We start from the raw sequence: 15822 nt of genomic DNA on the forward strand, positions 1-15822 counted from the left end.
AGATATTTCCAAGACATTTTGTAAAAGCGACAAGAACGACACTGGGATGCTCTTCCAAATGAAGCACAGGATGCTGTTGACCTTTGCTCCAAGGGTGCATTGCTGACTCATGTTCCACTTGTTGTCCACCACGAAACTCAGGTCTTTTTCTTCCAAGCTGATTTTCAACTATTCAGCCCTCCCCATCTGTACCAATGCACAGAGATATTTCTTCCCAGGTGCAAGACTCTGCATTTCCCTTTGTTGAATTTCATGAGATTCCTGCTGGCCCCTTTCTCCAGCTTGTCAAGGTCCCTCTGAACGGCAGCACAATCATCTGGTCCAAACACTCCTTTCAGTTTTGTGTCATCTGCAAACTTGCTGAGGATGCACTCTGTACCATCATGCAGGTCATTGATAAAGACATTAAACAGTACTAGCCCCATCAACCTCTGGAGTACACCACTAGCAACTCCCCTTCACCTCAGCTTCATGCTACTAGCAACTCTGAGCCTAGTAGTTCAGACAGTTTTCAATCCACCTCACTGTCCACCTACCCGGTCTGTACTTCATCAGCTTGTCCCACAGGATGCTGTGGGATACAGTGTGAAAAGACTTGCTGAAGTCAAGATAAACAGCATCTACTGCTCTCCTCTCATCTACCAAGGTAGCCATCTCATCGTACAAGGCTTAATCTCCCCTTTGTAAAACCATGCTGACTACTTCCCATCATCATTTTGTATTTACTATGTTAGGAAATGGGTTCTAGGAGGATTTGCTCCATCACCTTTTCAGGGACTGAGGTGAGGCTGACCTGCCTATAATTCCCTTGGATCCTCCTTCTTGCCCTTCTTGAGGACAGGGGTGACATTTACTTTCTTCCAGTCCTCAGGAACCTCCCATATTTTCCATGACCTTTCAAATAAATTGAGACTGGCCTCGCAGTAACATTGGCCAGCTCCTTCAGTAATCATGGGTGCATCCTATCAGGTCCCATGAACTTGTCGACTGGACTATGCCCAACCTGTTTAAATGCTCCCTGACCTGATACCAACCAAGGGGAAGCCTTCCTTGCTCCAGACCTTCCTGCTCGTCTCAGGGTCTTGGGATTCCTGAAAGCAAATCTCACCAGTAAAGCCCAAAGCAAAGGCAGCATTCACTACCTCTTTCTCTTCTGTGTCCCCGTGACTAGGTCCCCTGCCATATTCTGAGGCAGGCCCACATCTTCCCTCATCTTCCTTTTGCAGCTGATACACTCACACTAGTCTATCTTGTTGCCTTTCATGCCCTTTGCCAGATTCAACTCCAGGTGGGCTTTGGCTTTCCTAATCACATCCCTGTATGCTTGGACATTGTCTCCGTTTTCCTCGTGGGCCACCTGGCCTGCTTCCACCTCTTGTACGCTTCTTTTTACATTCAAGCATGCTTCCCCAGCATATTTTCATCTCCCCATGTTTTGATCCACAAGTAGTTTCTGTAGCTTCAGTTACGAAATGGAACTATATTTGTTCTATATTCGTATTTACATTTTGAGCAACAACTCAAGACTACTGCCCTTACTGTAAGCACTTTGTTTCGCAAATCCCAAGTCTGAATTTCAAGAGGACATCTATATGAAAGGAAACTTAAGACTTTCAAGTTCTGATCCTAGATCTGAAGTTCAACAGTATATGCAGTCACACCATCCCAACAGTTTAGAAACTATTTGCATCACTTGTCAGAGTAGAAAGTATTTCAGGACCCCTAAAAATGCTTTGAAATTACCAATGTAGAAGAAAGCTTTTGACTACATAGGACAAATCCTCAGTTCTGTCATCATGGGAGTTAAATGCTGTTCTCATTAATTATCAGTTACAAAAAGTTATCAGATAATAGTTTCATTTTCTCCCAAGTTCCTGAGCAAGATCCTGGGGCAAACTGTTGCCCTGTAAGTATTAGTATTTTCTTCCAACTTTTAATACAATGAACTAGATTCATTAGTTTCCAACAAAATATGCTGAGGCATTAATTAGAGAACTATTACCAACTCTTCTACAGCTAAGAATTTACCCTGTTTTTGAAAAAGAAATCAACTGTCTAGTACACAGAAAGAGCAGGTTAGAAAGTAACATTTTTGTACTTTCCTCTTAAACTTTGAAGTCAATAACCTGACAGGACAGTAGTTACACCTTCACACTTCGCTTCTGCTAGTAGTAGAGTAGATACATTACCAACTATAAAATTAACTGAATTTGAAGTTAAAAATATAAACTTACATTCTATAGTTGGGAAACAGGGGGTGAGGAGCAATCAATACATACTTGTCCACTTGTCCTGCATTGTGATTGTTCTCTGCTCTCATCCGTGTCAATGCAGCAGCAGCTTCATCCAGTGCACAGCTGACAGAGGACGTCAGTCTTCTGAGAACCTCAGGATCTGCGAAGGCTTTACCATCGGCAGTGGACAATTTACCAATTCCTTCAGTGTACGTTCGTTCATCAGTCAGGTTAGTATGAAAGTCACACAAAAGAAATGCAAAAACACTATTTTAGATTTCAACCACATGCACTATTAGTTAAAAATCATTTGCAAACATGCCAGAAATCAGCTACTTAAAAGTAACTGTTAACATTTGCCTAAGACCTGAACATTTAATTAGCTATAATACGGCAGTAAGAAAACTATTTTTCAACTGGCAGCTTCATTACCTGTCCCAAATTCCCAACTCATACCTTTGAAGAATAAAAATAATAATAAAAAAATATCTCAGGGGAATAAGGAGAAGTCCAGGGGTCAAGCTCAAAACCAGAAGTTTGGGAAATGGGTATTATTCCACAGGCTTGGTTTAATATTTTCTGAATGCAAAGAATTTTCCAATTTAAAATGTAAAGTTATTATCCCTTTCCCACATAACTCCACCCAAAATGAAGTGGACTTAGCCCTAATATACCTTTTCTTTTTTAAGATTAGGAAAAAAAAAATTAAAACTTAGCTTAAAATCACAATAATTTAACATTCTAAACTGCTACATCTCTAGCTACAGGCACAAAAATTATGAAACAAAATTTCAAATATTTTAAGTATACTTAAAATCATTGCCCCCTCTACACTAGCATTACACAGTAGAAATGCCTACTCAAGAAACTTTTGTAACAGCTTCTTTTTTAAAAACAGTTTCTTTGCTGCAAGACTAAAACTGAAGGCCAATACAGAACAGCACCATAAGCAGGTACTTACCCACTCATTTACATGGCTGATACAAAATTATGGCACAGTTGGGTTGTTTTACCCCACACAGGTTTTACTCCATACAGTTCATCACAGCCTTGAGCACAGCCTATTTTACATATGCAAACATCACTGCACAGTTGCCTCTGGAGTGTAGATAGGACTTATATTTGCATATACAAATGTGCAAATAGTGTAAAGAAATGCACTGATGAATAGTACACCCCCCCCCCCCCCAAAAATCAATTTCACATGCTACAAAAAGCAAATGGTTACTGGTTTATAGATTAGCTACCTTCCAGTGATGAGTCAGTAACTTTTCAATTCCTTAGCTGTTAAACAGGGTCAAATTAGATATAAACCTCTGAAAATAATACATCTTATACCTCGGAAGATTTGCTATTTGGTACGTGCATAGATCCGCAAGATTTATTTACACCAAGTCTCCCACAATCCAGCTTGTAACTATTACAGAATAAGTACTGAAATTATATTTTGAAAGTTTCCAACATTATCTTCAGACAATGTATTTCCCCAGTTTGAGAGCATCCAATTTGTTTCTCATTAATTTAAGAATCAGTACTTACCAAATTTCTCCACCCTGAAAACAATTTAGGCCAGCATACGCCAGGCACACACTGTTACATTATCCTACATCACCGCTGCAGTGCTGGTAAGTGTTGGCTTACAGTATTCAAACTCAGTGTTGCTGGAAATGATGAAAAGTCCCTGTCCTGTCATCAAGGCAGACACCTACGATGGGCTGCAGAAGTTTACTTGGCTGACCGAAACGGACCATGGGCTATGAAAATGAAGTTGCTTGAGATACGTGGTCAGATCCAAGCACACTACCTCCCTGGCTCCAACATCCTACCTCTGGATCACTTCAGTATGTCAAGAGGTCATGAAAAGCAATTTATAATAAATTACCCACGCCATGATAAAATGAAACATTGCAACTAGATCTGTCCACACCACACCCATCTGGTTTTCTAAGACTGTCTAGCGCACTGCCGTCAGAGCAGAGAAACATAGGGCCACAGACTCTTGACTCCATGTACTTGAAGAGGCTACCGGCCACGTGCCCCCTTCCACCTCCAAACTGTTGAGGCCATAACCTTTCTAGCCACTGCTGTTAAATATAGTGAGGCTATAAATAACAAGGCTCAAACACCACAGCTCACACCTCAGATATTAACATAAACTGAATTTGTTGCTGGTTTAAAAGGCGATGTTGGCTCTGCAGTTGCGGCAGGTGGGACAGCGGAGGACAGTCACTGTGAAACTGCATCAGGACATCAATTTAGTACCAAACATACAGAGAAAGTGATAGTTTTTACATAGATCTGCTTCTCCAGGGCAGCTCACAGTAACTACACAGATGTTTACCCTAGCTATTTCTGGTGGCAGTGGTGGCTTACACTAGCTTGCAGCATACATAAAAGTACTGCCTAAGGAAATAAAGGGAATTAAGTCTTCACAATTCAGCACTGAGGCGTCATCTAGGACAACTGCAAGCAAAGCGGAAAAGTACCCAAGAGAAATCCACAGGATTTAGAAAAATGACCCCTGAGCAAAGGAGTAGATTTAGCTTACAAGGAGCAGCACAACAACAGTTTTCCTCTACTTAAAAGGGTTTCATGAAGGAGCTAGCTGGTAAACAGCTCTACTGCTGGCAAAAGAAGTGGGAAATAAAAAGTCCAGTCAAAAAAACCCAAACAAACCAACCCAACCACACCAAACGTCCCCCTTCCCACCCCAAATGACCTGGCTATCTGAAACTAAACTGGATATCTCAACCACTTCAGATCACTAAGGTAGTAGATGAGACAGCAAGCAGAACCTACACTTGACTATTCTCTCTATTTTTGAAGTTTCCTTCTTGAAGCATTCATACATGGGATTTCTGAAGGCAAGAGAAGTCACACCACAGTCCTGTGTCCTGTAAAGACAAACTAACTTCAACCACTGCAGAGCTCCTGCTCCAAAGCATCTGTTTTCATGGATTACTGCTGGTGGTCTCCTGGAGGACTTACCAACCACAGGTCACTGTCTCTTCCTTCGAGCTGGTAAAAGCACACTGACAGCCCGCTACAGTTTCCTACTTTGTTCCAAAACAGGTGCTATAACCACACCAAGGACTTTCGGAGGGTAAGCTGAAGATGCCTTTTATTTACCTCACCAGCTACAGCTCAACCCAGGTGCCATCCCCCCCACTGTTGATTTCCTAAATTTTTTATATTGCACATGCCAAAACTAATCAACAGCCACAGAAGACATCAGAGTAGACATTTGTTAGGCTGGGTGGAGTAAAAGGGAGACAGACTACAAGAATTACCACTGCAGACACCCATTCATTTATTTTCCTTTTGCAGGTTTACAGTACCATCTAAATAATTGCTCGGTTTTTACTTCACTATGATTTAGGATGACTATGTCAGAATCTTCTTGCTGTAATGCTCACTTATCTTTTAATCTCTAATTTAATTGTTATTGTGTCCACTTCATAACCATTTGCTCGTGTCACTCTTCCAGGTCTTTAAGACACCTCATATACACAGGGACAGCAACAATCTGATCTACACACAGGTGCTGGGCTAAAACTCTTCTTGTCTCCTCACATCCAATGAATACTGAAAGCATCTTCAAGACCATTCTCCACATTTGCTCAAATTCATCCTTCTTGCACGCAAGTAATCACAATTGCTCACATTATTACAGTCTCACTAGCGTGTTACTGATTACTGATCTGACACTACCTGGACTGGAACCCAGTGTCTGACGTTTTGTGCTTCCTGCAGGGCAACGGCACATTTTCAGGAATACAAGCCACCACAGAGGATGTGTAACATCATCTTTTCATGATGATGAGAATATGGGAGCCACTGCAGACTGTTTTTCATTGAGAACAGTCTACAGTCATTAACCATAGGGAGATGGTGATGTTCCCAATGCAAAGTTACAGCTTACCACTAAAATTAAGAGCATGTTCATAAGCAGACCAAAAGGAAGTACTTCCATACAACATGAGCTGCCATGCAAAGGCCAAAAAAGTGAATTTAAAAATAGATCAGATAGGTTAATAGAAGGCATAGGCTTTACAGTAATACTAAGAACAGTGGCCCTGGCAGTCACTATTTAATGACATTCCCGAACAACAGACTACTGGAAGGACAGAGAGAGGAGAGACTATCACCTGTAGTGTGATCTCACTGCTTTTCCCCTCAGGTGTCCACAGCTAGACCACTGCAGGGCACAGGTAGCTAGACACACCTTCAGTCTGCCTTTGCAGGGCAGTTCTTTAGCTGAGCACCTTCTGCTGAAGCCATGTGCCAGTGTGTTCACAAACCCTGGCAGGGACAAGGCCAGCAGCATTATCCAACAACTGAAAAGAGAGCTCTTAACCATCTCCGGGAACAGGTGGCCCAGAGGACTTGTGGATGCCCCATCCCTGAAAGTGTTCAAGGTCAGGCTGGACGGGGCTTTGAGCAACCTGATCTAGGGCGAGGTGTCCCTGTCCATGGCAGGGGGATTGGACTGGATGATTTTTAAAGGTCACTTCCAACCCTAAAACCATTCTACGATTCTATTGTCTCCCCTGACTGGAAATAGATGACCTAGCTTCCCCCCTCCCCCCATCCAACACATCAACACAAAGACTGTAGATCTCCAAATCAGAGAGAAAAGTATGCTGAGAAAACAGTTCTGAATTCCAGGATCTGCAAGCAGATTAGTCCTTCTACTGGGCCACACACCACTAATTCTATGGTACACAGATTCAGACTGCATCTGAAAAGGGTATTTCCACAGTTCAAACAAGTCAAAAATTCAACAGTTTAACAGAGATGAAATGTCCAGTACAACTGACTACTATATAAACTAGGTTGAGTCTGGAGCAATGACTTTTTTTTCCTAAAGCTACTATGGCACACAGCATGACTGATCTTAGTGGCAAATAATGCCAGATATTCCACAAGTTAATGCCATACTACTGAACTATTTAAATTAGCCTGAAGTTGATGACAGAGGTATATTAGAACAAGAAGCTCACCTTTCAAGGGAAAAGCTTGCTCATCAGATACACACCTACGCACCTATAACCAACACTCTGATTTGAAGCATGGGCTTCCTTGTTAACTTTCAGACTCATCAGGATATTCCTACCATGTAACTACCAAGGTCAGAGTTTTAGGGTAACCTGAAATGACCTGGTAACCTCTCAGCGTGATCTTCCTCAGTTTAACCCATCAAAGATACAGATATCACCTCAGAAAAACTGAAACACAACCAGGTTTGTGTCTTTGGAAAACCCAAATGGGCATACCACTGGTATGATTTTGCTATGAGGAATCAGAGATTACGCTCTCTGAAAACCATGTCTCTGTATTTTTACAATTTGAACACAGAAGTTGAAAGCCATGAATAAATCTTAAAGAACCAGCATGAATAACCTAGGCCAAAGTTGTTTCAAGTTCACTGCAGTAAAGGAACAAGCCAGATACCCAGACACAACCATTCCCTTCCCTTCTATTTCAAGAAAAGGAACATTCTCACAGGAGTATCTGTTGCTCTACCCTTCCTAACTGGATAAAATTCGTATCAAGGATAAAGAAAATATTTAAGTGTAGTTTCTAGCTGGTAGCTCATAATTATCACCATTTAAAATACCTTAGAAAGAAATTACTCTGGTATGGAGGCCACAGTTAAGGCCCTCATACCACACACAGCTGGTGTCAACATATGCTTTAAACATCAAAGGAGATTGTTCCAAAGAGATCAACACATCTAAGCATAAGCGGTAACATCCAATAATCCTCACAAAAAGCTGCAGATTCAGTGGTGATTGTGTTCCTTCCCATTCAATTCCAGCACATTGTATGTTCTAACACACGTGAGGCCATTCACCTGCTACACATGTCCAATTTATGATCTCACATTCATCACAAAGTCTAACTAAACTTCAGCTCACATGGAATCATCTGCTGGTCTCAGAAGCTTAAAGGGATCCTCTGTTTCCTTAAGGTCATGCAGCACATGTCCCCCAAAGGCAGGTTCTGATGGAAATGTGGACAGCTTTAAAAGCCCAAAAGAAGAATGAAATGAGAATCGTGGCCCAGAAATGTGTCTTTTTTTTTTAATGGTATGTCAAGAACCTGCTTTAATCAGCATGGCGTACAAGCAGCACCTCCAACAAGGTGAGGAGGGTTCAGGGAAAATGAGAGGGGACTTTGTTTTAGCTTCTTTATGCCCATTCAGAGGAACCGAGAAGTTCTAGACTGTCAAAAGCAACTGCTGCAGTCTTGTGCCAACAAGCAGTAACTCTACCAGAAAATTAATTAATTCTAGCACATCACACAGGTGCTACCACAAGACAAGAAGGCAACAAGCAGGACTGAGCACACCCTGTTCTGTAAGGTCTCAGGTGGCTTAACTCAAATTGTCACACAGGTATGGCTCCCCTAACAACACACCAGAGGAATTCACTTCAGGCATGTTAAGAGTGGAACCTAAGGGAAGATTTCCTAAAGACAACAGATTTCTCAGGACCTTTTAATCTACATATTATAAGTTTATTTCTGGTAATACTTCAGAGCAGTGCAGCATGCGCAGAAAATTACCACCTACTATTTGCTGTAAATTCTAGCAGTGGCGGAAGCAAGTAGAGATGTTATCAGTCATCTACCAAACAGCAGTCCACTGCTTTCTGATGTCATAACTTCCTGCTTTGTGCATGTTAACAGAAAGTGATTTTCTAATTCCCCTTATAACTAACAAAAAAGTATGCACTTCTCTCTGATGATGTTAAAATATTTTGCCAAACACTAGGTTCATATTACATCATTTTCAGAGCCAGTAAACCAAACTACAGTGCTATCAGCACACTCACCAAGACCCACGTCGATCTTCTGACAAACCCAGGAAAACACCAAATCAGCTCTAACCTGCTGCCCATGTTTAATGCCTAAGCAAGGTTTGCAAATTCTAGTGGCCTTGAACAAGTAACTTATCAGCCAGGTGGTGAAGCAACTGGAATTGGCGAACAAAGCACAGACACCAAGAGCACACTCATTGCCAGACCTGTGCTCGCTCCATTCCAGGTCAGGCTTCAACAACTTCATGATGCTCCCAGCACAGCCACTGCTGGTTCAAAAGACATGGGCACAGAAGCACTGAACACAGTTTTGTCTCATCAGTTTTCTAATAGACCCCAGCTACAAAAAAAAAAAAAAAAAAAAAAAAAAAAAGGTGGGTCTCGCTGATTATGTGACCACACAGCAATGGAAAGACAGACAGACTTTAGTCTTGCAAAAGAGATTTCAGCAAGGATGCAACACAAACTATTTCAGCCCATCTGAAGTGAGATTAGGTCATGCTGGCTCTACGTTTTCTTGTAAAAAACAGTCTAAAGCCAAGCAAATCAAAAGGAATAGCCATTTTCAAGTTTCACTGTTTCTGCATCAAGATATCTAATTTACAACATCAGAATGGGGGACATGATATATTTACAATTTTTGAATATATTTTAAATATTTAAATGTGTTTTATTGTATTATGATTTCTCAGACTAAAGTCCTCAAGGAAGAAGTCACACATTGAGTAGTGCTCTTTGTATATAGTAATTAGAAAAATACTAATAATTCATTCTAGTGTAGTCATCTTTCTAAAATTCATATGCTTTTAAAAACTTTAAGATAAAGTGTTGTTTAAAGAACGTAATTCACACTAAGCTAAAGAACATTAGAGCTACAAGGGAAGGTTTACTTGCTGTGTAAGTAAAATAACTGTTTTAAGTCATGGTATAGACTGACCTACGCCATTGGGATTTTTGGGTAAGTCATTTGGCCTTTAAAACAAATTTCTTCATTAAAGCAGTTGATGCTTAAAACCCTCTTTATTAAGTGAAGCATGCCATACTTGATTTTCCATATGATTCTGGTGAGTCTTTGAAGAATTCACACAATATTTACAGACCCCTTTCACATCGAATGCAGTACCCAGGACCATGTGTGAAGGGAGACCTTCACAGGAGCTTGTAATCTGAGGATGCACAAAGAATAGCTGCACTGAAACGTGCAGAGATTTTGCATCTGGAATACCCATATCTCAAAAAACCCAACCAAACAAAAACAACACCACCAAAACCGAACAAACCAAAACCAAAAAAACCTCCAACTAGTTACTTCAGACACTACACTTTGCCTTACCTGACTACATTTCATTGCTAATATTATTTGTATAATGACATAAACCCTGTTCAGGAATAGCAGATTCATAGAATCATAGAATGGCTTGGGCTGGAAGGGACCTTAAAAGATCATCTAACTCCAGCCCCCATGCCATGGGCAGGGACACCACCCTCTAGACCAGGTTGCTCAGGGCCCCGTCCAACCTGGCCTTGAACGCTGCTAGAGACAGGGCGTCCACAACCTCTCTGGAGAACCTGTTCCAGTGCCTCACCACCCTTTGAGTAAAGAATTTTTTCCTAACATTTAATCTAAATCTCCCCTCTTTCGGTTTGAAACTGTTCCCCCTTGTCCTATCACTATCTGCCGTTATAAGGAGTTTCTCCCCCTCTTTTATATAAGCCCTCTTTAAGTATTAGAAGGCCACTGTAAGGTAACCCCGGAACTTTCTCTTCTCCAGGCTGAACAACCCCAACTCTTTCAGCCTGTCTTCATAGCAGAGGTGCTCCAGCCCTCTGGTCATCTTAGCGGCCCTCCTCTGGATCCACTGTAAAAGGTCCACATCTATCTTGTGCTGAGGGCTCCAGAGCTGGATGCAGTACTCTAGGTGGGGTCTCACAAGGGCAGAGTAGAGGGGAAGAATCACCTCCCTCGACCTACTGGCCATGCCTCTTCTGATGCAGCCCAGGATATAGTTGGCTTTCTGGGCTGCTAGTGCACATTGCTGGCTCATATCCAGCTTTTCATCCACCAGGACACCCAAGTCCTTCTCTGCATGGCTGCTCTCAATGAGTTCTTCTCCCAGTCTGTACTCATGTCTGGGATTGCCTCGACCCAGATGCAGGACCTTACACTTGGACTTGTTGAACGTCATTCGGTTCATATGGACCCACTTCTCAAGCTTGTGCAGGTCCCCCGGATGGCATCCCATCCTTCAGGTGTGTCAACTGCACCACTCAGCTTCGTGTCATCCACAAACTTGCTGAGGGTGCACTCTATCCCACTGTCTATGGCATTGATAAAGACACTGAAAAGCACCTGTCCCAAGACAGAGTCCTGAGGGACACCACTCGTCACCAGTCTCCACCTGGACATAGAGCCATTGACCGCAACTCTCTGGATGCGTCCATCCAGCCAATTTCTTATCCATCGAATAGTCCACCCTTCAAATCCATCTCTCTCTGATTTAGAAATCAGGATGTTATGTCGTGATTCTACTTTGCCTTTCAAAAACCCCACTTTTTGACATCAATTTCATATCACACAAATCCTCTCCTGACACAGCAGCCCTTAATAAATACATTGGTAGCAAATACTCTTTTACCATAATTTTTTTAACCTCATCTTTCGCATCATTTGGAAGAAAGATGAACTTTGAACAGAAATGCTCTTTCAAAGTTTTTGAATTCTCACTCCTGACATTTAAAATGCCATATACTTCCGTGTTGCAACAAACTTGCTTATAATCTTACCCTATCATCCCATACCAAGAAAACTTTGATTATGGTCTGGCACATCCTTGAAAAGATATCTAAGCCACTTAGCAATACCCTTTCTAATCACTGCATAACAGATTATCACACATCACTGTGCCATTACGTATGAGATTACCCATTAGTGCTTAAATAAGCATGCAATTTCATACATAATAGAAATCTGTTTAAACACCAATAATTATTTTGAACAAGAAAATATCATGAACTAAATTGGTTGGGTCCCCCTTCCTGCTCTGGATTCTTTCTAAATCAGTCTTTCTGCACTGTATAATACTCAAACGCAAAGATAGGGATTAGGGTTTCCTATTTAACAGAAGCAGTTATTCCCAAAAGATAGATGTGAATACAAATCAAAGGAGACAAAATTATGGTGACACATATGGGTCATGTTTTCAAAGGTCTGATCAATCCTCATTCAGACTAAACTAGTTCCCTAGACCATCTTCAGCAGCCAGTAGCAGGAAAAAATTTATAATTATGTATCTGCTCTCTCTCATTACTTCTATACATTGCCCATGTGCTTAAATTGTAACTCAGTTGACCATTACTAAACTTCTTGCTGAAATGCACAATGCTCTCTCAAATGCAGCAGGGCTGGATTATTCAAGTTGACTAAATGGCATATATGCTGAGTTTACAGATCTGATTTTTGTGTTCCCTTTTTACTATGGCAAAATAAGGTATGCGAGTGATTTGTCTTACAACTAGCCATATCATAACAAAGATTATTCCTTTCCAACAAATACTGATCTCTAAAGGCTCTACAACAGCACCTTCCAAGGTTTTTGAACCTCGACTAGTGTCACACAGTAACATTTCTGAAAGGCTAATATCGTTCTTTACTACCGTGCCAATTAAAAATCAACCTCTCGAAAGGCAGTGCCATTCCCTGGGAAGCAGGGCTCGGAATCTATGCAACCACCACAGTGTTTCAGACCACACCTACTGTCCTGGCTTGCTCCGTGTTTTTCATAATGCAAGTAATTCCTCTCGTACAGCATGGCCAGCTTGCCTGAGCAGGCTGCAGCTTGATAGCTTCCTCAGCAGATGATTTATCACCTTATAAAACCAAATAGAAAACCCGGAGTAGGAGAATGTCCCTTCTAATTTTACTCTGCTGTATTTACCAGATTTCAAATCAATGACATTCCCAGATTGAAACGTTAACCCTGAAGTTCACCCAGTTTACTTGCTGCCACAGAGGTTCTGTTCCTTGGCTGTTTTCTCTTGGTTTCAGTAGTAAACCTACCAAAGTGAAAGTTCAGGGTACTACAAAGCCAATGTAATGTACCAAAAACAGAGCTTGTCTTCAGCCCCAAAATCCCTTTCTAAGACAAAAACCAATGAATAAATATTTAAACACATATTTCCCGCCCCCCCCCCCCCAAAGTCATAATAGCTCAAAATTATGCATCAGTAAGATTCCAGCTTCTAGTTAAGATATAAAAATCTTTGGACAAGCACGAAGTCTTCTGCTGGCTATTCCCTCCCTACTTGCAAGTGCCAGATTTTCAGAGCAACTTGAACTATAAGAGACTTCAGCAAGAGGTCATGTTTATTTCCTAACTGCAAAATATACCACCTAGAACACATTCTTTCACACAAAACTAGATTTAAAGTTTTAAGTTTTCCCCACACTTTCCTGGGATTAAAAAAGTTTAGCACTTTTGCTGGAAACAGATCATGTAATAAGGTAAATGAAGCATCCTTCTGACGTGACATGGTGGGTGAGCAGACCACCACTGTTATACACAAAAAAAAAAAAATCTCACTCCAGAAACCACTTAGAGCAGACTAAGCTGTTACTGTCTCATGGGTTGCCTCCAAACAAAACATAAGGCAAAAGATCATGCAGAGGTATCATCTGATCACCTCATGTGTGCAGCCAAAGCTAGCCATGAGCCTTCCTAATGCTTCAGTCCTTTACACCGATGTATTTGCAGAGTAGTAACAGCATTTCTTAGTAAACTAACCCATATCAAAAGGCTGCTCCACAGCAGTCAAACCCTGTAATTAGCACTGCCATACCTCTATCCAGGCAAAAGCTTCAAGCACCTTCACACAATATGACCTCAGGGAAGTCATGTCTATTACTCAGGTACATCAGAGCTGGATCAAGTGCGTTAACTAAATTTGGCACTTTTGGGATGCATTTGAGCAACTGTGCCTGGCCAGTTGGCCCATCAGGTATCTCAGAGGAGGGCTGTGGCCACATAGTGCAGAGTAAATGCAAAAGGTCTCTGCAGTAGGGCCAGCTCTTTCTAGAAGAGCTGGTCTTCCTCAGCCTACACAGTACGGTTGTTCAATCCAGTAACTCCTACCATATGCCTGGAAATCCCATGCAGCTACAGAAAAACTTCAAACTTTCCCAAGCAGAGTACCTGTAGAGAAGAAAGAATAGTCTTCCCCATGAACAGTACCAGCAAACACGAGGATGATAAGCCCAGTGTAGTTCAGGCACTTGGTGCCAATCTGACAGCAGAAAGGCTCAGCTTAACTCCTTGATTAAGCCTTTGCCATCTTCCAAACCACAATGTAAGCATTCTCCTGCAAATAGTTCTGCTGACATAACGAGACACCAGGAGCTGACACTGGTAGCAGAAAGAAATCATTCATTAGTGTGCAAAGGAAACTTGATGTTGTGCTGAACTTCAGAAAAGGATGAAACAATCAGATGGCACCACTACTATTTAAAATCCTGGCACATCTGAAACATGCCCTCAAGATGGCAAAAGGCTTGTAAGAATAGAAGAATTTCGTTTGACTGGGGAACGAGAGGAGGAAGGTGGCAAATTCCAAATCCTTTAGGAGAGAAAACTTGCCAGGGGAAAGAGAAGACAAGAACATCTCTTGATGGCAATCACAGAGAATACGCATTTTTATTATGTAATGGTGAACTATTTAGACCACAACTAACTAAACCTCAAAGAAGTTTCACCTTTCCTCCCCCAAAAAATTGGTATTTTTTGCTTAGCTAAATCTCCTTGAAAAACATGTTTGGTCCTTTGAAATTCTCATTTAAGAGATATTTTAGTGTAGGTATAGCCTATAGTCTTCTTTTGAGAAAAGTAGTAACCAGAAGGCTTCTCCATTTTTCAACTGGTCATTCCAACACTATTAATCCCAGGCAGGAAGTAGTAGAGATTTGATATGGTAGGGTTTATTTTAGCTTTGTTTTCTAAAACACTAAAAAAAGCTACATTAAGGCTTTCAGTCTTTTCAAAGTCAAGCACATGCCTTTGTAATCTTCACTACTGCATATCAAAATTATAGTCTGATCTTAGCTTCAGTGCACTGAAAACCTACGGTTACCCTTAATATCCCTGTTGTAACTATGCTGAACACAATTTATCCTTTTATATACATCTGATACAAACTTCCACTATAAAGCTGTATTTTTTCCCCCTGTATCACCAAGTGCATGGCACAAACAGTATTCACTGGCTGCAACTTTTATTTTTATTCTCCTCAATTAGTATTTGGGCATGCTAAATAAAATTCATTTAGCATGAAATTAAGAGCTACAGCTTGGGGGTTTGGTGAGGTTTTTTTTTTTGAGTAATTAGCATTTTACAATATTTCATATGTCACCATCACAGTTCCCCACAGACTTCCAGAGCAGCCAAGTTTTCAATTTCTACAAATCAGATTCCTGACAGCAAACCATCACACCCAAAAATGACATTTTCAATGCTATCTGAAAAATCATGTTCAGATCATCTGCTAAGCATTTTCTGGCAAAAGCAGAAATATAATTTTATTCTCCTGGGTTGTATTTCATGGTCTTAACTTCAAAATATCCCTTTCTTCACAAATCCCCAGTCCTAAAAATAATAGGAACTCACCACTTGATCAATATCCAGAAGTGAAAGGGGATGTCTGAATACACTTAAAGGCCATCACAACATACACATGCCATTGGAGAAAGTTATTCCAGGTTCTAATTTTTCACTTGC

The 15822-nt window shown here is 41.1% G+C and overlaps 1 protein-coding gene across 20 annotated transcripts in view; it reads right to left on the reverse strand.

Annotated features, from left to right (window-relative positions):
- The window catches only part of ANKHD1 (ankyrin repeat and KH domain containing 1), a 122409-nt gene that overhangs the window by 73861 nt on the left and 32726 nt on the right, over positions 1-15822 (reverse strand). For 18 of the 20 annotated variants that reach the window (XR_015705306.1, XR_015705307.1, XM_087760098.1 and 15 more), the window contains exon 3: positions 2280-2436. Coding sequence is in view for 18 of the 20 variants with exons in the window: in XM_087760098.1 (XP_087616224.1) it covers positions 2280-2436 (157 nt within the window). In the remaining 2 variants the exon portion in view is untranslated. Of the gene's footprint in view, positions 1-2279; positions 2437-3195; positions 3296-9264; positions 9399-15822 lie in introns of all 20 variants that reach the window. The other 2 variants (XM_087760105.1, XM_087760106.1) reach the window with 2 other exon arrangements.

The sequence above is a fragment of the Nipponia nippon genome, unplaced genomic scaffold, assembly GCF_047370975.1.
Source record: "Nipponia nippon isolate SJK-2023a ecotype South Korea unplaced genomic scaffold, ASM4737097v1 scaffold_21, whole genome shotgun sequence".
Classification (NCBI taxonomy): domain Eukaryota; kingdom Metazoa; phylum Chordata; class Aves; order Pelecaniformes; family Threskiornithidae; genus Nipponia; species Nipponia nippon.